Source organism: Oreochromis aureus, linkage group 23 (genome assembly GCF_013358895.1).
Source record: "Oreochromis aureus strain Israel breed Guangdong linkage group 23, ZZ_aureus, whole genome shotgun sequence".
Classification (NCBI taxonomy): domain Eukaryota; kingdom Metazoa; phylum Chordata; class Actinopteri; order Cichliformes; family Cichlidae; genus Oreochromis; species Oreochromis aureus.
Window position 1 is genome coordinate 25944793 of NC_052963.1, and position 26244 is coordinate 25971036.

The window sequence follows — 26244 nt, forward strand, 5'->3', positions numbered from 1 at the left end:
TGCAGAATGGCAGCGTGAACGTGGACAGCGTTGTCACTGTGGCGGCAAGGCTCGCAGAGGCTGGTCATTATGGTGCAGAACGGATCGCCATGGTTTCGTCAAAATTACAGGAGGACTGGAAGTCCCTGACCACGGCACTGGAGGAGCGCAGCAACACGCTCGCCATGGCAACCGGCTTCCACCAGGGGGCAGAACAGGTGACCTGTATTGATTTATATTACCATACTTGTCTCCTCTTATATGACACTGCAACAGTCAGGTGATGTTCTCATGTCAAAAAACCTACTTGTCTGTCTCTGTCTGTTTAGTTCCTGCATCGGGTGGAGGGCTGGGTTCAAGTGTGCTCTGAAGGGTCACTGCCATCGGCGACAGCAGAGCTGGAAGCTGCTGTAAAAAAACACCAGGAGCTCAATGAAGAGATCTCTGCAAACTACACACAGGTACATGCCTGTTTGTGGTCTCAAATCCTGTGTGTGCTAGACAGCTGTCTGTCTCTTTGTGTATCAACACCTGTCCTTCTTCAGGTCAGCGAGAGTGGTAAAGCATTACTGGATGTCCTCCAGCGCTGCCCAGCATCAGATTCTGACGAATCAGTGCCCAAACCTGACTTCACTGCCGCCACACACAGCATCATGGGAGTTCTCCACCAAGTGATGCAGGTATGTCCCTCCGTGACCTGTCTCACATCCTCCACATCCAATGTGCAGGCAGCAAGATACGTGGAGTGATACAGATTGTCGTTGTTTGCAGGGTCACCATGAAGTGGAGAGGGCATGGCAACACCGCAAGCTCCGCCTCCATCAGCGCCTGCAGCTGTGTGTGTTTCAGCAGGATGTTAAACAGGTATGACCAAAAATGTAGATGCTGATCCAGTTTGAAATATGGATTTATATTCAGAGCCAGATTCTGAAGAATCCACTTCAATGTCCAAACTAAAATTCTTATAGCCACACATTATATTAAATGTTTGGGTTTGTTTGTTTTCTAAATTATCTAAAATCTTAGATATTTGTGTACCATTCAAAAGTTCTGAGCTCAGGAGAAAAAGGATCTGAGATTCAGGTTAACCTCCACATGTCTGTCTCTCAGGTGTTGGACTGGGTGGAGCAGCATGGTGAGGTTTTCCTGAACAAACACACTGGCGTGGGGAAATCTCTGCACCGAGCACGAGCCCTGCAGAAACGCCACGACGACTTCCAGCAGGTCGCACAGGTACCGTAGGCTCAAGACCCACATATAGTTGATCTTTAAGTCCATGAGGTGCAGGTGCAGCTGCAGCTTGCTAATTTCTTCCTGTTTGTTAGAACACATACACCAACGCAGAGAAGCTTCTGGAGGCAGCAGACCAGCTGGCTCAGTCTGGAGAGTGTGAAGAGGAGGAGATTTACCAGGCGGCCCGAGACCTGGAGCTCCGCATGCAGGTGTGTCTGTTGAAGGGAGGGGAGAAGGCGGGGCTGTGTTGTAGTTTATATGCTGTGAATGTGTGGTTTACACTGTTTACATATCACAGGCCTTTATCCAGCGTGTTGAACAGAGGAAGTTGCTGCTGGATCTCGCTGTGTCTTTCTACACGCATACAAAGGAGGTAATACACACTGACACACACTTTGTAACCACTCGTCAGAGGTAATATTATTAACAGTAGCTGGTCTTCCTCTCTTCTTCTCCTCCAGCTCTCAGCGTGGATGGATGGACTCCAGAAACAGCTCTCCTCAGATGTCCTTGTATGTCCAGACACTGTGGAGGCTCTTCAGACTCTCATAAGCCAGCAGCAGCAGCAGCAGGCCAACACACAGGTAACAGCCCAGCTGTGACCTCTGACCTTAAGTCTAACCCCGTCATAACAACCTAACACCCGCACCTGACCCCTGATCACCTCTAACCCTCACACTAACCCGAGCTCTAACCCTGACCTACAGGAAGCTGCGATGAGTGTCATCCGGGAGGGAGAAGACCTCATCCTGCAACTGAGGTACACACACACATACACAGTGGGTGTGTTTGTTTTAAGCCACAGTGCTGCACTGCTTACTAGTGCATGTCATTATTGAAGATCTAGATGTTTTCTCCATCTAAACAGCTCTGTGAACCTGTCTGGTCTGGTCTGTGTGGCTTTGTTTGTTTTACTTGATTATTTAGAAAGTCCATATGCACCTTGGAACTTTGTGAACCAAATCTTGTGTTTTTCGGGTTATGCAGAATGTGTGTGTGTTTGGTTTTGGGGTTTTGTGAAATGTATGGGCTCGTTTGTTTTCTCTTGTATGTGGATTATGCAGGTGCTTTTATTTTCTGGATTATATGGAATGTGTGGGTACATTTGTTTTCTGTATTGTAAAGAACGTTTATGTGCATCTTAGGATTTTGTATCAAACAAAGTGATTACCGTATCTGTACAAGAAGTGATGCATGAAAATGAAGACTGTATTAGTATATCAAAGGCGCCAATTGATAGTGAGAAGAACTATTTTCTGATGAGGTAAAACACAATATTTTGCTTAAAATCACAAAAACAGCCTTCACCCAAAGTGGATTATTTGCTGGGAGGTGTTAACAAATGCCGACATGGTGCTGAGTGAGCCTAAGAGGCAACTGGAAACCAAACATTCTTCAAAGAGAAACTTTACCCACTTCTAAAGTTCACTGTATCAAAACCTGAGGCAGTAAGACTGCTTGTTTGTTGCTTTATCTGAAACTGTGTGATTAGGATGTGTATGCACTTCATGCGCTTGTAGAGTTCACTACAAAACATGTATCATGCCCAAGACTGTTTTGATTAAACAGTAAAATCAGAAGAATTGATCATATGGATCAGTTGTTTATGGATATAAGTACATCTTAGCTTTGAAATTTCTCTTGCCTCTTGGTGTGCATTGAAAACAAAAAGTCTGAAAACAACGGAGGTAGATTATGTTAAGTTTGTGTAGAGTTTATTGCAAGACAAATTCTGTGTTTGGGAGAAATTAAGAAATTAATGAATTGAAAATGAACTGGTCTCTGTGGTAAAAACAAAGTTGACCATAAAGGTAAAGCTGTTGATTTACCTTTTGATCTGCATTCCTACGCTCACCTGTGACCACCAGCGGTGGGCAGTGATCGAAATAATGAGATGAGAATGAGTGTGTCTGGGCTCTCCCTTTGAAATAGGTTGAGGTAATTAGAGAGGAGCTCAGAAGAGACTCACTACTCCTTTTTACTAAAAGAACCAGTTGAAATGGTTCTGGTATTTCACTAGGACATCTCCTGGATGCCTTTAAGGTGCATGTCCAATTAGGAGCAGACCCTGGGGCAGACCCAGGTGCTGGAGGAGGTAGCTGGGTAGATGGAGGTCTTTGAGTCTCTGCTTAAATTGTTGTCCTAACTAGCCAGTCCTGCATGAGTGGATAAAAAACGTATGGATGAAAATGCTTATTACTACACACAGAACTAATAAACAAGAACAAAGTGTTAAATTCTTGTTTCCTGGTCTCTGAAGAGTATATAATGATCTATATATGACCCTTACACTCTTGTGTTTGTTTACTAATTTGTGGATTCAATTGTTGTGTTGGCATTTGTTTTCACTAGACAGGGCAGTTAAGAGGCCTGTGTGATGCTGATTTCTATTATAATCATGGTTGTGTTTGTTTTCAGGTTTACATAGACTTAAACTACATAAACTACTAGTTTGTTCTTTATGGCGTTTTACAGCCGGTGTATTTGTTTCAGTGTTCATGCAAACTCAGAGGCCTGCACTGGGTGTTGGTGGGTGCCTTTGTGTAAGATTTGACTAATGTGTGTAGGTGCATTTGTTTTTCGATTTGTATATCCTGCAAGAATATATTCATTTTCAGGTCAGGACATTTTTATTTGTAGCTTTTTGAATGTTTACATATTCCTATAACGAGTGGGTGGGTTTGTTTCAGGCCCCAGGGCAGCTCGGTGGCCCATGTGGAGTCAGTGCTGCAACAGCTGGAGGAGTCTCACGTTCAGTTGGAGGAACTTTTCCATCAGAGGAAGATCCGACTCGATGTTTATTTACAGCTGCGCATACTGCAGCAGTGCACGCTGGAGGTTCATTTACATTCTACTTTTCCATACAAATTTTCCCTCCTTGCATGAGGTTGGAAAGGTGAACTTCATGATTGTGTTTTCCAGGTTACTGGGGAAATGGACGCCTGGAAACAAGACCTTCAGAAACAGTCCCAGGACTTCTCCACCGAGAAAATAGCATCAACAAGGCTAGCAGATGCAAACCAGGACAAGCTGGCCCAGGATAAGTTAGCACTGGGTCAGTCACGTCTAGTGGAGGCGACCCCCGAGGCACTAACATTAGCACAGCAGCGCATTCACAGGTAAGCGGGCCAAGATGATGTCATCTCCCTCACTCGACACAATGATAACTCTTGACGCAGGCTTTGATTCATAGATTGGTGATTGAATTGTAGGCACATGGAACGAAGGCTGGCTATGAACAACATGATTTATGAGGTCATCCAGCAAGGCCATGACCTTCAACAGTACATCACAGAGGTTGTGGCATCAGGTAAGAAATTCACTCTCATGTAGTTTACTTTTGCTGGCTGAGGCAGTCAATTAAACTGAAACATATCGACAGAAACATACATCATGTTCTTCGGTGACGTAATGTCTGCTTATAAAAGGGGAACCAAGATTGAGTCCTGTGGTAAGGCACAAGAAACGAAAGGTGATATAAATTTTGAATTTTAGAGGTTATTAATGGGCCGCAGTAAATACTTTAGTTTGGGGGCTCTTCGGTTGTTAGTGGGGTTTTATTGTTAGCAGCTGAGAGGTTTTCTCTTTAGTTTCCAGAGATATGGTTTGGGGTCACAAAGGTATTTAATAAAATCCAGGTAATGTGGTTTACAATACCTAAGAGACTCTAAGATCTGTGTATGGACACCATGAATAATGCCAAGGTAGACCAAAGCCCTCATGAGCTTCCCATAGTTATAAGTAAGTGGTTCTGATTTCTGATAGTGTATCACTGATGTGCTCCAGGTGTCTTAAAGTGTTTTCTAGTGATCCTTGAGTGTGTTTAGAAGTTACTTAGGGGATTGTGGAAATCCCTTAATTGGATTTTGCTTATTTATTTAATTATTCTTTAAGGGATTTCTAAAGAAGATTGCTAGTGGCTGGGGATATTCCCTCAAAGAAAGGACCTTGAGACATTTCTGTTAATCATGCCCTCAGTGTTTTAGTTAGTGTCGCCCTGTGGGGCTCAGTAGTTTCTGAAGTAATTGTGGGTTGTGATTTTTAACATTTCCATGAGGGGGCTCCAGATATCTTGGGTGTCTGCTGATCATTTGAAGGTACTCAAGAGGTTCCAGAGATCCCTGACAGTTATGTACCCGAATAGGTTTCAAAGTACAAGTATTCATTTTTGAAATGTGCCAGTTCAGAGGTTGCTTTATGATTTATTATGATAATTCTAATATTTGACCTGGATTATAATTTCTTTAACCAGCGAGGTGGATTTTACATTTGTTCACACCAGCTTTATATATTAACCGTTGAACTTCACCAGCTCAGTACTGACCTATCTAGGATCAGGGTTGGGGTTGGTTTTAGCCACATACCAAATAGATGTTACATTTCAATTGTTTTATAACATTTCAGACATTTCAAATGTTTTATAGTTTGGGTGGACGTTCACCAAACCCAAACAATAAACCTAACTCTATATGGGTCGGTCTTCACTGCGAGAATATTAAGTGGTTAAAAAAACTTTAGCATGTTCTGTAATGTCTGCAATAAAGTGCTGCTGAGTATGAAATGAAGTGTGACTGAATTAAATTGAGGTATTTCATTTTTCATTTAGTCATCGACCGAAGAAGTTGTTTCCAGCCACACTTTGAGAATCCTGTCTTTAAAAGGTTCTGTTGGACTGGTTGGTTTGCAGAGACAACTGAAGGGGTAGTGATGATACTAAAACAGGCTATGTGGTCCTTGAAGTGCTTCCAGGTTTTCTGGTTTCAATCCAGGGCTTGTAGCTGTATTTGAGGGGGTTTTGGCTTTCCTTGAGGGGCTAATGAGGGCTTTGATGGCGTCAAACAGCAAAGCTGGCAAAAGGCCGAACGGGGACAAAGCAGAATAGTGCAGGACAGTGGCAATACAATGGCATGTTGATTATGTTTAACCTCCACAGAATAGAAGAGAATTGAATGCAGCAGAATAAAATAGAAATCAGTCAGCACATTTGATGCTCCTGCGTAGCCTCCGTCTGACCACTTCAGTAACACACTGATGATATTAGGGGGGAGAAAGGGGGGGCACCGAGGATAATGGGGGAGGGGGGGAAGGGGGGAAGGGGGATGGGGTTGCCATGGAAACTGTTCTCTGAAGCACACAGCTGGTCCCCATAGAAACCAGCGTATTGAATTTGCCATGGAGACACACAGACACACACACACACACACCAGCAAAAACTTGCCTTGGTTCATGCATCCATACACATGTGAACAGAGATATACACAAACAGCTGTCTTAGTGTACTTGTGGGGATGTTAGCAGCCAAAACGCCCTCTCTTTGAAGGTCTAAAATGTGTGTATCTGTATGTGTGTGTGTGTGTCAGGTATCGAGCTGTCCGAGGCAGAAGGAGGAATCTCCTCTCAGGTGGAGGAGCTGCAGCACCTCCTGCAGGACAAACAGAAGGAGCTGCAGCAGATTGCAGATCTCATACACACACACCTGGAACAGAATCTGCAGCTGAGACACCTGCAGAGCCAGGTTAAACAGGTAACACACACAGATGAACAGGTGCCAGGTGCCAAGTGGGGACTAAAGGTGATGATGCTGACCTGTCTCCATCCCTGTGTATCTGTCTCAGGTGCTGGGTTGGATCTCTGAGGGGGAGGTCATGTTATCGTCCTGCATGTTGAATTCCAGCTGTTTGTCTGAAGCTGAGCAACTGCAAAGGGAGCATGAGCGTCTCCAACAGGCCATAGAGGTTATTGCACACACAATGCAAACAATACACTCCAATCAGCAGAAGTAAGAAAAAGGAGAATTGTTAAATGGCTTCTGCATCAAAACTATGCTAAGATATCAGGTTTCTAAACAGCATAAAAATATGGATTTTCTCCACTTTACAGAAAAAAATATAGAAACATCTCTAAACAGTTTTTCTAAAAAAAAAAAGATAAGACAGTAACAAACACTAAAAAAATATCTGTTCAGTATTTTAAGAAGAAAGTATTTATAGACTTACCATAACATTGCCCTTTCTGAGTAATTTACATATAGATGTATAGATGTAAATATGTGTGGCTGTTCTTCAGACTTCAGGTTATCACAACACGAAATGCATCAAACTCTGAGCAGCTTACCAGCTCAGCTAAATGGTTTCCTGTGGGAAACCCTGCATGACAGCGAATAAATGACCCTGCCCTCATGCCGAGGATGAGTCTGATGTGTTTGCAGTCCATCACAGCAGTCAGCTTTAGAGGTTACCACAACAACAGGGACTCTCACACACAAAGTCCTCCCGACGGATTAACGGAAATGAAGTGGATGTGCTGTGCCTTGTCTTTTTCTCCAGTCTCTCCTTCATGCTGACTCCCTGCAGAGGACCCATCAGGTGGCCCTGGCTCTGCAGCAGAGAGCAGAGCTCTTGGTCAGGTTAGTTAATCTATTATTATTAATGCTAATTGGCTAAATATCTCATTATTAACCACTGGTCTCATTAATTTCCAGTAAAATCTGGCTTAAAAACAATTTTATAAAGTCTTAAATACAGACATAGCAGTGCTTTATCAAGTACATAGTAACCCTTTGTACAAAAGTTATATAAGCCCATGTATGTACTGCTAACTGTTATTGTAATTCATAAAATTATATTATACTTCACAATATTTCCAGAAATGAATCAATCAAAGCCAAAGCTTTGATCATCTGTCACCTTCTGGTGTTCTGTGTTAGAGAGAGCTCACATTTCCCAAACTGTAAAAGAATCATTTTTATAATATTCATTACTATCATTTAAAGTTAAATGATGAAAATGTTACATTTCTTCAGGAAGGCTAGTAATGAGTCTGTTTAACAACTGACATCTGCGCTTTCCTCCTTAGGTCAGGTCATTATGACCCAGATGCAGTGAGGTCTTGTGCCCAGACAGTGGCGCTACACTGGCAGACTCTGATGCTGAGGATTGAAGACAGACTTAAATTAGTTAACGCATCTGCTGCCTTCTACAGGACGTCACAGCAGGTAACGCTGAGAGACTGTAACTGCGCCTGACAAATAAACGGTGCCAAGCACTTAACTGAGTGGTTAGCAAACTCGTGACATATTACAATTATCTTAAATAAAAAATAATTGTAATACTTTAACTATGGAACACATTGTTTTTCCAAACTTACTTTTTAGGTTGTGTAAATATTTAAAATTTAAACCACAGTCAGCTGGAAATTCATAGTATACTGTGTTTCTTCAATTGTGTACCTGCCTGTTTCCAGGTGTGTGGTGTCCTGGAGAGTCTAGAGCAGGAGTACCGCAGGGAGGAGGACTGGTGTGCAGGAGGAGAAAGACAGCCGGAGCAGCTGGTGCCGCTCATCAGCAAACACATGGAGCAGAAGGAGGCATTTCTAAAGGTGAGGAACTCTGGAAAACCACCACAAACTCCAAAATAGAAGCTGATCATTGCTAATACTTTACGCTGAAAACGAGTCCAATCAACTGCTATCATAAGTCATGGGCAGGCTTTAGTGACATATCCTATTAATAGGATACTTGAATAAAGTTAAACACATTTATTTATTTTGAACAGTTTTCTTGTTCAATGGTCATGGAAAGTTCTCATTGTATTAAATTTAGCAGTCCCAAAACACCCAACATGAGCTGTCCTCATTTGTTTATTTTGACAACCTCAAGAGCATTTATGAAAGTTGTACGATCTGGGGCAGTCGTACAAGTGTTATCAAAGTACTTCCCTAATCAAGTCTTTCTACTTGGCATATATTTTGGTAACTATTTGAACAATTATTTGTAAGTGCTTGTGGAGAAAATGGCAAGTTAAATTTTACTAAACCTGGTAATAAAGTTTGATTTTGGATGGAGTGAGCCAAGCCTACCACAATGCTGAAACTGTCGGCTCTTTAAAGGCAGGTAATGATCGATCATAGATATCTATTCGGGCTTATTCAAGGTCCAGGTCTTTTTCTCATAATGTCTCTGGTGTTGGACATCGACAGGCCTGCACTCTGGCCAGACGGAACGCCGAAGTTTTCCTCAAGTACATTCACCGTAACAGTGTCACCATGGCGACCATCTCTGGCCACAGTGTCACCGTCTCCGGGGTAACAGGGGTTGCAGAGGTCACTGGGCACTCCAGGGTGCCCGAGCAACAGGTCAAAGGTGAACAAAAATATATACATGAGAAATATTCAAGCATTTGTTGGTGTAAATACAGAATTACAGTGGAGCCGGGATCACTCCTTGAGGAACACCACACTTAATGGCAAATTATAGTGGTAATTTGACTTACCCAGATGTGTCTGTGCACTCAGGTATCCTCAGTGAGCTCCTCCAGAGAGAAAACAGAGTTCTTCATTTCTGGACTTTAAAGAAACGTAGACTGGATCAATGCCAGCAGTATCTGATGTTCCAGAGCCACGCTCAGCAGGTAGATGCGGTCTGCTAAATTATTAGCACTGTTATTCATTCTCTGTAGGTTTCACTCATTAACAACAAAATCAGCAAATCATATATAATGATCAGGTGTAACATAACATTATGACCACTGACAGCTGGCTCGTGTGGTCTGTTCCAACAGACAAGCTACTGTATCTAACAACTTTGATTCTCAAGCATACAAAGTTGCTTCCTTTTTCAATCTTACATGATAGTAAATTAAATATTTTGTCCTTTGAATCATTGTGCTGTTGTTTTGTGCAGCATGATACATTTTTCAGTGTTTTCTGTTGTTGAGTAGGTCAAAATACTAATCAGTTAATACAGTAATTGTGTTGCGTGAAAAGTCTCGCATACTCTCTGGGTGTTCGCATTATATTTTGGAAATGCTGACTTTGAGTTATTGAAGGACATCTGTCTAATGTGTCCTTTTGTTGCAGGCTCTGGAATGGCTACAACAGTCAGGGGACCACTACCTGGCCACACACACATCACCTGGGGCGACAGTGGCTGAGACGCAAGAACTGCTGAACCAACACAGGGAGTTCTGCATTTCTGCCAAGGTGTGTTTTTTTCCATGGTTTATTGAAATGTATATCATATTTTTATCACTTTCTATGAACAGTACTTCCTAGTAAGATAATTAATTAGTTAATGTAGTCTGAGCTCATGTTTGGATTGCTCAGCAGCCTTATGATGCACACGCTGAGGGGCCAATGACCCTCTAGCCAAAGCATCTGTTTGAAAAGACTGTTAATATTTGGTTGCTTGATACTCACAAAAGCAGAGCAGCAAACAGCTATGAACTAAGGCCATCTGTGTACCAGTCCACCTGTCAGTCAAAGAAACCATATGCTCTCATAATGCAGACTAAGTCTTAATAGGTGAGCACTTTACTCTTCAGTGTTGATTGTTTGTGCACAGAGAAAGACAGAAAATGGTGGAAAAAGATGCCAAAAATCCCTTATAGAGAAACAAAAGGCCATTATGAGATGCAAAACAACCACTAAGAGATGTATTGTGATCAAGGAGATACTGAACAGCTACAAAGAGACCACGAGAGATGTAGAACAACCCAACAAAATTCAGAAAATCAGTTGGATTTACCATTTTTATGGATATTAAAGTGTTTCCCTGCTCCATTTTGTGTGCTGAATATGATTAAAATCAGGAAAAGTGCTAGCAAACCACATGTTGTTGTGAGGTTGAATTTAACTAAACTATGACCTTGTTTCTGTCAGCATACGCAGGAAAAGGTTCACCTGCTAATCCAGCTGGCCGAGAGCATGCTGGCTAAAGGCCACGCCCACCGCACTGAGCTCCGTCGTTGTGTTTCTACGGTTGACAAACGCTACCGGGACTTCACCGTCAGGATGGGGCAGTACCGGCACCTGCTGGAGACGGCCCTGGGAGGCTGCTCACAGGTAAACGACACAAGTACTGACTGTGGAGCAGGAACTCTCCACATTTGAAAGCGAAAACATGTGAGTGAGTGTGATGTGATTCTTAGTGTTTTTGCAATAAACACATCAACATTTACTGATGTGTGAACCTTTGCATAAAGTTTATTTCCATGTAAAACAGGTTATGATTGAATAATATGAAGGTATATATCATACAAATGCAGCTTTTTGAATTATTAGCAACATACAAGCTGCAAATGTGTGAAATTAGAACGCAGATCTGTTGCTGTACTTCTATGATTATTCAGATTTAGAAAAAATATATTAAAAATAAATATAAATGTATGTGTGTTTTAGTGAGTTTACCTTGTATAGTTTTCCTCTCAGGATAACAAGGACTTGGAGCTCGAGCTGATTCCCAACAGTCTGTCAGACTCCGACCCCGAGGTCAACCTGTCCGATCCAAGCCACCAAGTCAGCGATGAGAAGAGACGTTCCGCCCGCAAGAAAGAGTGAGTACTCTGATATTACTGATATTACTATAGATATTACTGGTAGCAGTACTACTGCAGTACTCTGATAACACCTGTGTGTGTCCTCAGGTACATCATGGCTGAGCTCCTTCAGACAGAAAGAGTCTATGTCAGAGATCTGCAGGAGTGTATTGAGGTATATTTTCAGAATTTGTGGGTTCTGATTACAGGCTGTGACGCAACACAGTACTACATAATACTAAATTGTACTTCCTGCTGTTAATACGATTACCTGCTGCAGACATACCTGTGGGAGATGACGAGCGGCTCAGAGGACGTCCCACCTGGCCTTGTAAACAAGGACGATATTGTGTTTGGAAACATCCAGGATATCTACGAGTTCCACAACAGGTACTATTAAATATCCTGCTAAATGTGCTGCAAACACTGCAATATTCTAATGGATGTATTACATTAGGAAACATCCAGGACATCTATGAGTTGTAAACATCTCCAAACTACATGTTTAGATATCATAGGTCCATAACTGTTATTAAAAGAATATTAAAATAGATTTAGAGAAATTAATATTTTCTCTGTGTTTTTGCAGTATTTTCCTGAAGGAGCTGGAAAACTATGAACAGCTTCCTGAGGATGTTGGACACTGCTTTGTCACCTGGGTATGATTCCTTTTTTTAAATTTCAGGTTGTTTATTTATTTTAAACCTACAGAGCTAATGATTAATCTGTGTTTATTTCCCTATCAGGCTGATAAGTTCCACATGTATGTGACGTACTGCAGGAACAAACCAGACTCCAGTTTACTCATCCAGCAACATGGCGTGGCGTTCTTTGAGGTCTTTTTCAAACACCACAAACATCAACTTAACAACCTAATATTAGCCAATAGTTTAGTTGGGTAGCACTTTATTTATCTTCATTCCAAATATTATTTTTTAAATATATAAGAGTTTCATCAATGAAAACAAGTTTGGATTTCACTAAAACACAGCTATGTTTACGGCTTTCCTGTGTTTTCTGGACCCATGTCAAGCAAAACCTGGCAGCTTCATCTTCTTCAGCAGACTTTGAAACTTTTGGGTTGGAAATTTGTGAATGTGACACTTAATGCCACAGAAATGTAAACTAAGCTGGCGAAACCAAGCTCCCTCAATTCGCTGTGGAAAAAAATAAGATCTACCTGGGATCAGTCGTCTCATTTAGAGCCCAACATTCAGATATCTGTGATTCTAGCAGTTTTGTCATTACCGTTCCCCAAGAGACAAAACAAAGTATCAACCAACCCAGAGATTAGTTCCACCACACCAGAAGTGCACTCCATCAGTCAGTCACTATGTTTGACTATGAGGTTTAGACACTGAGCCAACAGAAAGAAGAAAAGCTAAATGGTCTAGATTTCCCTAGATACAGTTTCTCATGGAAAGTTGGATCACAGAAAAAGATCTTGGAAAAATGTTGGTAAAAGCATTTGTTAACCTCCTAATATTATTCAGACGGCGTCTTTAGAGTTAGTTGCACATCTACCCTTCTTTATGAAGGATTCCTTCTTGCTGAATGGAAATCTTACAATAGAAGAACTCCAAGGCCCAAATGCCTGTAAGACACTTGATTTGACATGTAACACCTTCTAGCATGTTTCTAAAACACAACCCAGCCCTACTGCTAAAATGTTCACCAGCAAGCTGGTGGAAGTTAATAGATTAACACAGATGGAAGGACACGCAAATTATCCAAGATTTTCACCATCCAGAGAACCAACCTGTCTCGACAGCCTGACATGAATCCAGTTTATGGACATCCAGTCTCCAGTGACTAATTAGAGACTTAAATTAAGTAAGTCTCTAACAAGGAACTGGAAATTTGGTTTAGCATATTTGGGTTTCCACCACAAAAGTCATCAACCTCAGCATCTTTGACTGATCTAGCCTACTGTAAACTGTAAGAGTATAACAAAAAAAAAGGATTACAACTTTTGTCTGATTCTTTATTCTGATATTGATGGATGAACATAGGCCACATTTGTAACACAGTGTTAGAAACCATGTTTAAATCACAGATAGCATACACGTTGGGCTATTTGTGGCTAAATTACAGCACTGCTAAATGTTTGTTAGCCACCTATCGTCCGAATGCCACAACACACCTGACTTCTGGCCCAAATAACATGGACCTGTGGTTGAACTGAGACAACCAGACTCACCCTGAACTGGTCACCAGTCAAGGCTAAATGTGGCCAAAGAAAACTGCAAATATAGGCCAAGTTTGTGCTATTTCATGATGTGTTTGGAATTTAACACATTCATTTTTCAAGCTCCCAAAACATCAGTTCTTGAGTTTACAGTACTATTTACTTGGTTCAGTTTCCCCTGTAATACTAATATAAGAGAAATAAATAAAAATAAGTGCAACTAGAGAAATATATGAAAATGAGTGCAACCATAGAAAACATAACCAAGAAGATAAAAAAGAGCTTATGGGACCATAAAACAAAGTGTGTTTTCTTCAGCTCTCCCTGTGAGTCACCAACCAACGTGGTTTGAATTTTATTGGACTGGTTTAAAGCTTGATTAATGATCTTTTATATGATCTCTAACAGTTTATTTTGTGTGTACAGGAGGTCCAGAGAAGACACGGTCTAGCAAACTCCATCTCCTCGGCTCTCATCAAGCCTGTTCAGAGGATCACCAAATACCAGCTGCTGCTCAAGGTACGCCCTGAATTTCTTTTACGTTTCCCCCACATTCAAAACACACGAGAACGAAGTGTTTCCCACAGAGCTCCAAACTGTTTTTGTTTAGAAGGCTGTTAAATTTAGAGGAAGGCTCGGAAATGTTTCATCCCTCTGGCTGTTTGGAAAACACGGCGCCTCAGAGGATTTTTTCTGAGCACAGCTTTCAATCCCGAATACTTTATATGGAGCCCAGAGGACACAGCGTGTGTGCCTGGAATAATGAATGAAAAGCGCTTGGTGTCAGTTTGAAAACTTTGTTGTAACTCAGCAGCAGCAGGAGGCTGAAGGTGCCGAACACGTAACCCCCTTTAGACTGAGCTTCATTTCTTTATGTTGCCACTTTGTCTGTTCAGGGTGATGTTTTAACTGTTTTTTAATACTTCAAACCAGAGCAGTGAAGAAATATACAAAGTGAAGCTTCTGCAGGGCTGCCCTGTTTTTGCTGATGGCCATGAGGGAGGTGACTTCTGTTGTAAAACTAAGGCTGATTCTATGGAAGTCTATGAGGAAATGACTCCTCACTTGACCTCTGTAAACACTTTTCTCATCAGTTAATTGTCTCAGTTACTAGTTTCTAGGCAGGTTTATAGGGAGATTTTTGGTGAGGACATTTTGCTTGTTTTCTGTGTGTGTGTGTGTGTGTGTGTGTGTGTGTGTGTGTGTGTGTGTGTGTGTGTGTGTGTGTGTGTGGTGTGGGGGGGATTATGGGGACATTATGCTTTTCTTTTTGAACAGGTTTATTGAGATATTTGGCTTGTTTGTTTGGTGGGTTTATGGCAACATCTTGCTTGTTTTTTGGTGAGCTTTGGAGAACATCTTGCTGGCGGGTTTCTGGGGATATTTGGCTTGATTTTGGTGCCTTTATTGGGACAAATTACTGTTTCTGGCAGTCATATGAGGACATCTTGGTTGTTTGTTTGTTTTTTGGCAGTTATAAGGAGATATTTTGTTTATTTCTTAGTGTATTTATGGCGACATGCTCTTTGTTTTGTGGCAGGTTTGTGGGGATATCTGGCTTGTTTTGGGGACAGGTTTGGGCTTAATTCTCTAAAATATCTGCAATCATATATTTTAAACATGGAGAAATGCGCTACTCTTTTATACAACTTCCTTTGCAGTTTTTAAAAATATTAAAATCACCTACATACTATTATAATATAAAACTCAAACATCTTTGTTTCACTGTGAAGATTTCTCACAGAGTTCGGCACTTCATTTTCCAGGGAATAAACTGATGAACCTGTATATGTGTTAACGTGATGCAGGAGCTGCTAGCGTGCTGTGAGGAGGGAAAAGGCGAGATAAAGGAAGGCCTGGATGTGATGCTGAGCGTCCCAAAGAGAGCAAACGATGCTATGCACGTTAGCATGCTGGAAGGTAACACAGAATATTTTTCACATGAAGTCAGGACATATTATGAATTGTTCTGGTCGTTATCTAATGAAGAACTTCATACAGTACTGTCACGGAGCCACCCCTCATTTCTTTGTATTCTGCTTCCAGGAAGTGAAGCTTTCTTGTGTTTTTTTTAAGTGGTCCTAAGCAATAGTTTTCCAGGCTTTCTGAAGGTCTCACCAGGCTTTTCAGAAGAATTTCTTCTTTGTTAAGACACTTAACAGTGACCTTTGAATCATTCAAGCATAAAATGCACCAAACTCAAGGAACCAGTGCTGTGTCTACATGTGACAACTTAGCAGAGAGCCAATTTTAAATTTTATCTTTAAACACTTTGTTCTCATTTCTTTAGTTGAATCTGTGAAAACCACCAAAGATAACACAGTTTGGCAGCAGAGAGGTAAAACAGTGAGTGTTTACAGTCATCTGTAAAACACGGTAGATGTCATGGTTTGGAGCTGCAATTCAGCCAGTGGTGTTGGAGATAATGCTAAAATTGTTGAATTATCAACACAGAAAATACCATCAGATTCTGACCTGGATAGGAAATTAATTAATAATTAATTAATAGATTGGCCTCCCCAGAGCCCGGACTGCAACATTATTGAAGCAGTGTGGGATCATGTTGACAGAGAACAGAACGAAAGGCAGAAACATCCAGAGAAGAGCTTTGAATGTCCTTCAAGAAGCCTGGAGAACTATTCCTGAAGACATGACAAGAAAGCTGCCTAAGAGAGTTCAGACTGTGCTGAAGAATAAAGGTGGTCACACCAAATATTGACTTTCAAGCTTGTTAGAATTGTAAAAACTGTATTTGCATGTGTGTTTGGACATGTTTAAATAAATCACTGCACCTATTTCACATTTTAGTAAGTAAAAAGCAACGGGGAGTCGCTCAAGACTTTTGTAAAGTAATGTATAAACTTTAAAAGGTTAAAAACTAAAAGCAAAACTTGACAGAAATGTCTTGGAGGCTCCTCACTGTCTTGTATCTTGCAGGTGTGGAGGATGGTCTGGATGTTCAGGGCGAGCTCCTGCTGCAGGACTCCTTCCTGGTTTGGGAGCCAAAGTCTTTGATCAGAAAGGGGCGGGACCGACACCTCTTCCTGTTCGAGTTGTCACTCATCTTCAGCAAGGAGATCAAAGACTCGTCTGGACGGACCAAATACATCTACAAAAGCAGGCTGAGGGTAAGGACAACGTCCAGCTTCGCTCCGTTCAAATATAAAAAGTACAAATGGAACTAATTTGGCTGAAGATGTTCGACAAATAATCAAGTTTCTCTTATTTCTTGTCTCTGTCTCAGACCTCCGAGCTCGGTGTAACAGAGCACATAGAGGGTGACCCCTGTAAGTTTGCACTGTGGGTTGGACGAACGCCAACCTCAGACAACAAGACAGTCCTAAAGGTGTGTGCTCCTGTTAATGAATGTAAGTAAATATTCATACAGTGATGGTTCGATCTAAGGAATAATCCTTCTTTTTGTTTACTTTTAGGCATCATCTTTGGAGCTGAAGCAGGAGTGGGTTCGTAGCATTCGGCAGGTGATCCAGGAGAGGCGGGGTCACCTGCGGGGGGCACTTAGGGAGCCCATCCCCCTCCCCAAGACCCCCAACCCGACGCTGGGGCGACAGCGCAGCATCAACCGCAGGTCAGCTCACACAGATGGCCTTTAAACAGTAATACTGACTCCTGACCTGTTATATCGACAGCCCTAATTCTCAGTGCTGCTAATATTTGAACTCCAAACTCCAGTGAGAAAGCACTTATTTTATTTCTGCTGTTAAGATTTATATAATATATAAATACTGTTTGTGTCGGACTTAAGTTTACTTCCACTTGGAGTACACCTGGTCTCTGAAACCAATACAGGTTTCCAGTCAATCGAATGTGGTATCCATGAAGTCCCAGCTCATGAAGGATATTCATAAGTTTCTCATGTTGGATCGAGTCAAAGGTTTTTTCCATTTGTGCTTATGAAGCAAGCAGGACATGGAAATGTCCTTATTACTGTAATATTACAGGAGCCCTTACATAAACGTGACCGAACGTTTTAGACATAGCCAGTTAAATCTGAAACCTTTATTGTTCCTGGGTTTGAGCTGTTGCTTAGATAAATCGGGAAAGTTTTGGACAACCTCTTCAGCTTTTAGAAATGTTAACAGACCTTTTATACCATTTCCTGACTCCTCCTACCCAAGTGGAAGAAAATATTTGATGTCTTAGTCAATAAAGGAAAATGTGCTTTAGACTTATAGTAGAAGAAATAAGACGCCCAGACTGACGAGGAAAACAAACTACATTAAAAGATCGCACGTAGCATCCACATACTTTTGACCTGTGAGAGTATTTTGAACCCTAGAAAACAACCCGAATGTTTTTGTTTGTTTCAGGGAGACGAGCGAGGACGCAGACAGTCTGGGTGATGCCAGCAGTCAACCCGACACCGTCTCCATCGCCTCCCGAACGTCACAAAACACCGCAGACAGCGACAAGGTAACACACACACACACACAGTCGCGCGCACACTCACAGACACACTGTGAGAGGGTGTGTCGAGCAGTCGTATGACCTCACTGCTGCTGCAGCTGGCTGGGTGTGTGTTTTTGGTGTTCTTGAGGGAGTTTCCACTATTCATGGTCGGACTCCTTCAAGAAACTTTCACTGCTCTGCTCTCCTGATGAGGTACGTTTGATTTATTTTACCTGCTTCTCATTAGTGGGGTCAGTGGCAGTGACCTCTGACCTTGGAAACTCTGACCCTGCTGGCTTGTGCTCTGACTTGTGAGACAGTTAAGAGAAGAAGGTGGACGACTTTATTTTTTACTGCGTTGGTGACTTGAAGGAGGAAACACGGTGAAAAAGAAAAAAGACACTTTTTTTGTCACTGTGAGGAGTTAAAGGGACAGCATGTAAGTGGAGACAATAATAATGAGTCTAAATTAATCCATCAGAGCAAGAAAACATTTAAATAAGGAGCATTTCTGCATTTTCATGAATTTATCCTTATAATATTCAGCACGATATGATATATCGTGCTGAATATGAGTAGTCAGTATTCAGAAGATTACTAGAAAAAAATTAAATGTTTATGAAAAATAAAATCCACCAAAAAGGTAAATCTTAATAAGATGTCAGAAAAAATGCAAAATAAACATTTTAGATATAATATAATAAAATATGTAAAAAAAATTATATATAACTATTTCAATATAGATAAAAAATTTAAAAAAATGTCAATTATAATCAAAATATTATGTTATACACAAAGTTAACATTGAAAACACTATTTTTACAGTATTTTTAAAGTATTTTAAATAAACCTTTTATTTTTGAATAAATCTTTGGAGAAAAAATACAATTTTACAGTTTTAGAAAAGATAAAATTAAAATTTTAATTTTTACAAAATAAAAATTAAATATAAAAATTAATTATCTAAAAAGCTTTTTTTCATGTTTAAAGATAAAAAACATAAAATTATTTAGAAATTATTTATGAAAAATCCAATTTTTATAGCTAACTAAATGAATGTAAATTAATTAATTAATAAATATTAGTATACGTGTGAATAAAATAATATAAGTACTGCAACCTGGTTCCTTATTGGAAATATATCCGTCCGTCCTGTCCAACCTTTTGGGCTCTCTGTCAGTCTTTGAGATCACTGTGACAGTTGACACGGCGACCTCTGACCTTTCTGACAGACCTTTGCTTCCTCGCTGAACGCACACATCTGTTCACATCTGTGTTGGATTTTTCGGGGAACACCCGTCTCATTCCCTGCGGACGCTACAAGTGTTTTCTCTTCCAGCTGCAGCCCACGTGCTGGAGCTCACAGTCAGCGGTAACCACGGTGACCAGATCACATGATGTTTTATGCTGCTCTCTGGGCCAATCAGAGAAAGGTTGTTTTTGGATGATATGAGAGGCTTTCATGGTTTGTGGTTTGGTCATGTTTCTGCTGAATTGAAGTGACTTTCACTCATCAATTCTCAGAGTCATTTAAACCCAGCAGACGGCTTTTTAATGCTTTGGTTGGCTGAGAAGCCAGAAAAGCTTGATCCATGTTTCTATATGTTTGCATATTGACCATAGATTAAGTGGACATAGAAGCAGCTGATTAGCTCTTAGGAGAAAAGAGAGTTGACCCTTTTTCAGATGAACAGAATCAGCATTCTGGCATTTCCTCACCTGGATGTTTGAGCATGCATCAAGACAAACATCTCCACACTGTTGAACTTTATAGGCAGAGCTCATAGTCTTGAAGTTATCTGAGACTGCTTCCTCACTTTATTCTGAATTTTCCTGGTTTTATCATTTGGAGAAATAGAGGTTGTACGCTCCCAGTGAGCTGCATGGGAGTGAGGTCATGGACTGCAGGAGACACCTCTCTGCATACTGAGTGCGAATGAATGTCTGCTCCTCTCAGAGCTTGGAGCACTGATGCTAATGATGCTGTTATTATCGTTTAACAACACGGCGGTGACACCTTCCGCCTGTAAATAATCTGTCCTACCTGTCTGCGTGCAGCTGTCAGGAGGCTGCGAGTTAGTCGTGGTGTTGTTGGATTTCTCTGCCGGAGGACCGGGAGAGATCAGCGTTCGCTGCGGTCAGACGGTGGAGCTGGTGGAGCGCTCAGCAGATCGGCCCGGGTGGTGTCTAGTCAGAACCACAGATCAAACACCTCAACAGGTAATTAGCATCCAGAAGACAAAACAAACATCCCAGCAAGTAATAAACAAACTAAATGTCCCCACATGTAGCAAAACTTCCTGTCTTGCCCCATCAACCCCAACCAGTTGTGACAGATGGCCGCCCCTCCCTGAGCCTCGTTCTGCTGGAGGTTTCTTCCTGTTAAAACAGAGTTTTTCCTTCCCACTGTTGCCAAGTGCTTACTCATAGGGAGTTGTCTGATTATTGGGGTTTTCCCTGTATTATTGTCTTTGCCTTGCAATATTAAGCACCTTGAGGCTGTTGTGATTTGGTGCTATATAAATAAAACAGAATTAAAATATTTATCTCTGCAGAATTATATTCATACTTTTTTCTTACACATTGTTGCACAGCGTTTGACAAACTTGACTTCCTGATAGAAGATATCTGTTTCTATGGTACCAATTTATCTTTAAACATATTAACTTTAACTATCCTCATGGTCTGAAACATTTTTCTTTTTTCTTTTTTTAATTCTTTCTACTTCAAGTTATGCATTAAGAAGTTCTGATCTTTTTAATGTCCCTTTTGGATTAAAGGAAGTTGGTAAGAAAGCTTAAAAGTTTCCGGATTAAGTTCCCTGCTGTGGTCCAGAGCAGCTGAGGGAATGAGAAAAGCACTAAAGGGTCTGCTAATAGATCCAAAGTATTGTATGCCAGTAAAAGTCTGATTTTTACTGAGGGACTTTAGATGAAAGAAACAAACCGGTTGAGCTTAGAAAATTTGCAGATGATTTTATATGATAGGTTGGACAACTGATGTAATGAATGACCTCAGACACAAGAACCTCAGATTTCTATCTAACCATTAAAACCAGTGACACACTCACTGAGGAAAAAGGGGCTGTTAAGCAGATTAGCAACAAATGTCCCCATAAGTGACAAATATAATGAAGGTCCCCACGTGTAACAAAGGCAAGAACTTATAGCCATAAGTACCGTTAAAGTGTGTGAGAGGGTTTCCTTGTTTTTCTGACACTCAACCATCCGTCTAACATCGCTGCTGTGTTTCTTCACAGGAGGGTCTATTGCCCATGAGCACCCTCTGCCTGTCGCACTCCCACAGTGCAGCCGATATGGAGGGACTGCTCCCAGCCTCCACCACATCCTCCAGCACCTCTTCTACAAGCACCACCACCTCCTCCTCCTGCAACTCATCCTCTACCACCATCACCTCCGCCTCTAACTCCTCCACTGTGAGCGCCGGGAGGGGTGAGTACCCAGAGAACTTATTGCCTGTGTTCCCATCAGCCCCAAAGGGACCTGACTGTAATCACAGATATTATTGATGCTCTAACTGCCATGTGCAGGAAAACATCTAAAAAAGTGATTCCTCAGAAAACATACCTTCTAAAACAACACCGTGGTCATTTTTAATCCCCGTAAACAGCACATCCCTTGTTTGCTCGATGTCACTTCCTGTTTAGCCAGAGGCAACTTTAAACATCCTCACGCTGTATGTGTCCCACATCCTCGCTCTCTCTCTGTGCCACCTAAATATTTAAATCCATGTTTGTAAAGTTGTAAACACGCTTGAGTCCTTGAGTGCTCGTCCCATAGCTGAGCATGAAAAATTAAATGCGCTTTGTGTCTGTCAGACTCTGCCGCTTCACATTAACATCACAGCTTTATGAGCTTCAAGGAGACCGTCCACAGTAATGAGGAAACATCTCAAAATGCAGCTTTGGCTATAAGCTTCTGGAAAACTAAATCGTTAATCACAACTCTGATCATCACACAAGCTTGAGATTAAATATTTCCATCTTTTTGATCTAAATATAAGACAAATTTAGGATGTTTGATTAGCTCCTTTTCCTTTTAAATGTAAATATTTAAAGAAAATTTTTACCTAAATTGCAAATATGAACATTAACCTGACTTCTCACCCATCTGCAGTACCTTTACAGCCCAACAGGGGGCTGAGGCCCACACTTTTAGAGCCACTAGACCACAGAATCTTCAAAAAAGTTTATTATATATTTTAAATTACCAACCTCCTGACCATAATGATAGTTTCCAGTGATGCCAACACCTCCAGCTGTGCAACCTGTGGAACAAACCAAATGTCAGCACAAGAAGGTGTTAACGTGGGGTTTCGCAGGAGGGAAGACTTCTGCCAACATCTAGTGTAGCAGTCTATTCAGGGGAACTGACTCATTTAGGAACAGTAGATTCTTGTTTCCAGACAGGCTGCTTCTGCTCAGAGGTTTACTGCTCTAAACCCTGAGCCAGTGTAAAAACAGTGTAATGCATAGGAAACAGGGAAATGCATAACCCCAGGGATACACAGGGTGTGTTTTGCTTGCCTGACACTGTTTTGTTTCTTCTTTACAACAGATGCATTTCTGAAGCATCTAAAACTGCAGAGGGTCTTTTATTTTGAAAATCAACTTGATTTTCTATGTTTTTCCTGTGTCCAACTTTCTGCAAATTGCTTCTATAAGAAGCAGACCTGCAGCTGACACTGAAGAGCATCATCAGCTTACATTCAAAATTATCCCTGGAGCCCTAAAACTGAACCTAGCAGAGACCGTGGATACCACAGTCTGCCCTGCACTAGTGTGATGTCCATCACTGTGAGGTGTACTATAGACCGGCCATTCACAAACTTCACGCCAACATAACCTTTCTAAACCCTACTAAATACAAAGACAGTATAATCACAGGTGTGTCTGTAATGATGAATTGTTCCATCCTTATTACGGCTACAAATCCCACTGGGAGTATTTAAGAAGAGCGTTTAGCCTGCACTGAACCTAAGGTGGCCCCTAAAGACAAAACACATGCAAACTCCAAAACACAATGGAAGTGCTCCAGGACCCTAGGGGCAGTGTTGAGGTTCTCTCTGAGCAAAGCACACTGACTGTTAGCCAACGTCAGATTTGACTCCACCATAAACCAAGTGTTCATAGTAATTAAAAACAAATCAAACAAGCAACAGTTTTCACATTACCTTTCTTATAAAGCGTGGTTGTTCTATCCTTGCAGGTGTTTTCCGCCGGTATCCAACTCCATGTGTTTGCAACAAACTTGCCATTTATTTTGCAAATTGAACTCAACACTGCCCCTAGCGTCCTGGAGCACTTCCATTGTGTTTTGGAGTTTGTACGTGCTTTGTCTCTAGGGGCCACCGTACTGAACATTTTATTTTGAAAATTAACTGTGTTCTCTAAGAGGTGTGTTATAATTTCGTGAATTTTGTCATCAGACAACAAACACAGGCTGTGCAGATTCTTTACAATTAGCCAACACACAGACTTCATTGTAACGGGAGTGATTAGTCATCTATTGTAACTTTATTGATGGAGTCTACAATGAATAAATAAAAAAGCCAAAATAAAAGTACCACAGATGCATAGTGGGTCCTTTTACTGTTTTACAGATACAAAAAAAAACAAAAAACAAAGAAAATAACAAAATAAAATTAGTTTATGTTAAAAAGGAGTAAAAAGTAAAACTGTCATTGTGCCAGGGAGCAGTGCAAATTGCATTATACGTAATTTGCACACTATAAATCTAATAAACAGCTGGAAGAAGGTGTAATACAGAAATATGTGTGTGTGTCTTCAACTCTCTCAACATAAGTAGTAGTCCACAGAAGGAATATAAATTAATCCAAGCAGCTAAAATACTTCCCACAAGTTTCAAAACATAAAAAAACAAGAAACAGACTTGTCATGTCGAGTAACACATATTCCCTTTTTATTCGTTTTTACTGTGAGTAACATGACAGAAGAAAAATGTGTACGTAGTTTCAGTGGAATCAGAAAACTGACCACAGGACTGAGCGTGGCCTCGACCTGCGAGGCAACTTTGTCCCAACTTTAATCTGTAATCTGGTTTGGCAAGATGTTTGAAATGCACACACACACACACAGACACACACACACACACACACACACACACACACACACACACACACACACACACACACACACATGGTTAAACATTGACCTGAAGGAGTTTCACACAGACAGGAATCTACAGTTTAACATCCTGACTGTGTGTGTGTGTGTGTGTGTGTGTGTGTGTGTGTGTGTGTGTGTGTGTGTGTGTGTGTGTGTGGCGACCCGCTGGGTGTTCTTCCTCGTTACAAACAATAGAAGCTTTAGTTAAAAATAAACTCCTTTTTTAGCACTCGTGTTTATTTTTATTCATACTTTGTTTTGTGTTTTATGGAGTTTTATTTTATATTTTGTTCCAAATAAACTTGTTTTATTTTTTCATATCATTTTACCTATTGTAAAAATTTTCTTTTTTTAATAATTTTTTAATTTGGTTTTATTATTATTATATTTTATTCATATTATGTAGCATTTTTTCTCACTTTGTTTATACTTCACTCAATTTTATTTAGTACTTTTATTACTCTCGCATTTTATTTTTACTTCGCTTATTTTTATTTTAAATTATTTTAAGTTTATTTTATTACATTTATCATTATAATTGATTTGTGTTAGTTTATTATTACTATTACTCTATAAGCCACTCCCCCACAGCATCTAAACCCACCCTCTGTGGGTTTAGATGCTGTGGCTCCACCCCCAGACCTCTAACTCTTGTTTAGTGTCATTCAGCTGAGAGCAGAGAAACACCTCTGTCAGTCAGTCTGCCTCTTTCTTAATATCTCTCTGAATGGACTGATGTGGAAGCATGCGGCGGGGCAGAGGTGCATGCTGGGATTGTTCGGGCATTTGGGAATGGATTGTGCGCGAGCGAGAGGACGAGCGAGGTGGGTTCACACTGAGAAAGCGAGAGAGAGACAAACAGACAGAGAGAGAGAGTGACGGGTGTTGGAGAAAATATATGGGTGTGCAATGGTTAATAAGTAATAGGTGCGTGTGTGTGTGTGTGTGTGTGCCTTTACAGCAAACAGCACTGCAAGAATGTGAACGATGTGTGAATATGCATGTGTGTGTGTGTCGTGAACAGGACACGCAGGTTTTCCTTTTTTGTATGAAAGACCACACACACACACAAAGTAACACAGTACAGACAGTAGGTGTGTGTGTGTGTCTCCTTCAGTGACTATTTCACAATAATCAGACTGACTAACTGGTGGATTTGTTTGAGTTTTAAGCAGGCGTATTCATATCCACAATAATCCGCAGAGGTCTGTCCGTAATAAGAATCTCTTGCTGTTGTTTTCAGCTGGCAAACAACAAAAATGTCAGACAGTCACAGTTTGTAAAGCATGATTTTACGCTGAGACTAAATCCACATGAATGTTAGGAAATCAGCAGAGTTTCATCAACATAAAACCAAATTTGAGAGAAAAAGCAAATGATTGCCTGTTTCCATCCACACCTGCCAGGTTAATATAATTTTGTCTGAAACAACAAGTGAGTGAGCAAAGTTGCTCACTCACTTGTTGCAAAACTGTTGATGAGGATGTGCCAGAACAAGATGTTTTTGTTCCTAAGTCTTTGATGTCGCCCTTCCACACTTTCTTCTGATTGGTGGACTTCTGGAAGTTTTTGTGTGCATGGAGACGAATTGTCCCCTTTCAATAAGAAACCTAGTTTAATGTCAAAAGCATGGATTATGTCCAGAAAGAGCGGGTAAGCATCACCACGGCAACAAAGAAATAAAGCTTTAAAGATGTGGAAGTTGTATTTTAGCCCAAACAAGGGTTTTTTTGTAAATCCAACCCAGGAGTTTGTAATGCCTAAACCTGATTAAAAGCCATATTTTTAAGTAATAACACCTTTAAAAAAAATCATCCTCAATAAACATGGAGCAATAATTCTGAGTAAAACACAACTGAAATACACAAAATCAGTCAAATATTTATTTATTCAAATGCTCACTCTTTAAGGAAAATGTGCTCAGTGTAAACTGAATGTATTTCATTTGACCAGATTCCATAAAAAAGTATCAT

At 40.8% G+C, this 26244-nt stretch overlaps 1 protein-coding gene across 1 annotated transcript in view; it reads left to right on the plus strand.

Moving 5' to 3' along the window:
- The window catches only part of LOC116316699 (kalirin-like), a 48508-nt gene that overhangs the window by 4633 nt on the left and 17631 nt on the right, over positions 1-26244 (plus strand). Inside the window, exons 8-41 of the mRNA XM_039607043.1 lie at positions 6-197; positions 309-440; positions 525-659; positions 751-843; positions 1090-1212; positions 1305-1421; positions 1511-1585; positions 1674-1796; positions 1920-1972; positions 3903-4050; positions 4135-4331; positions 4425-4522; positions 6573-6736; positions 6828-6947; positions 7539-7618; positions 8068-8206; positions 8455-8589; positions 9190-9352; positions 9505-9620; positions 10069-10191; positions 10870-11052; positions 11419-11543; positions 11634-11700; positions 11806-11915; positions 12115-12184; positions 12272-12361; positions 14140-14232; positions 15522-15633; positions 16651-16841; positions 16958-17059; positions 17148-17302; positions 18045-18147; positions 20182-20343; positions 21383-21575. Coding sequence (XP_039462977.1) covers positions 6-197; positions 309-440; positions 525-659; positions 751-843; positions 1090-1212; positions 1305-1421; positions 1511-1585; positions 1674-1796; positions 1920-1972; positions 3903-4050; positions 4135-4331; positions 4425-4522; positions 6573-6736; positions 6828-6947; positions 7539-7618; positions 8068-8206; positions 8455-8589; positions 9190-9352; positions 9505-9620; positions 10069-10191; positions 10870-11052; positions 11419-11543; positions 11634-11700; positions 11806-11915; positions 12115-12184; positions 12272-12361; positions 14140-14232; positions 15522-15633; positions 16651-16841; positions 16958-17059; positions 17148-17302; positions 18045-18147; positions 20182-20343; positions 21383-21575 — 4282 coding nt within the window. The remainder of the gene's footprint in view (positions 1-5; positions 198-308; positions 441-524; positions 660-750; positions 844-1089; positions 1213-1304; positions 1422-1510; positions 1586-1673; positions 1797-1919; positions 1973-3902; positions 4051-4134; positions 4332-4424; positions 4523-6572; positions 6737-6827; positions 6948-7538; positions 7619-8067; positions 8207-8454; positions 8590-9189; positions 9353-9504; positions 9621-10068; positions 10192-10869; positions 11053-11418; positions 11544-11633; positions 11701-11805; positions 11916-12114; positions 12185-12271; positions 12362-14139; positions 14233-15521; positions 15634-16650; positions 16842-16957; positions 17060-17147; positions 17303-18044; positions 18148-20181; positions 20344-21382; positions 21576-26244) is intronic.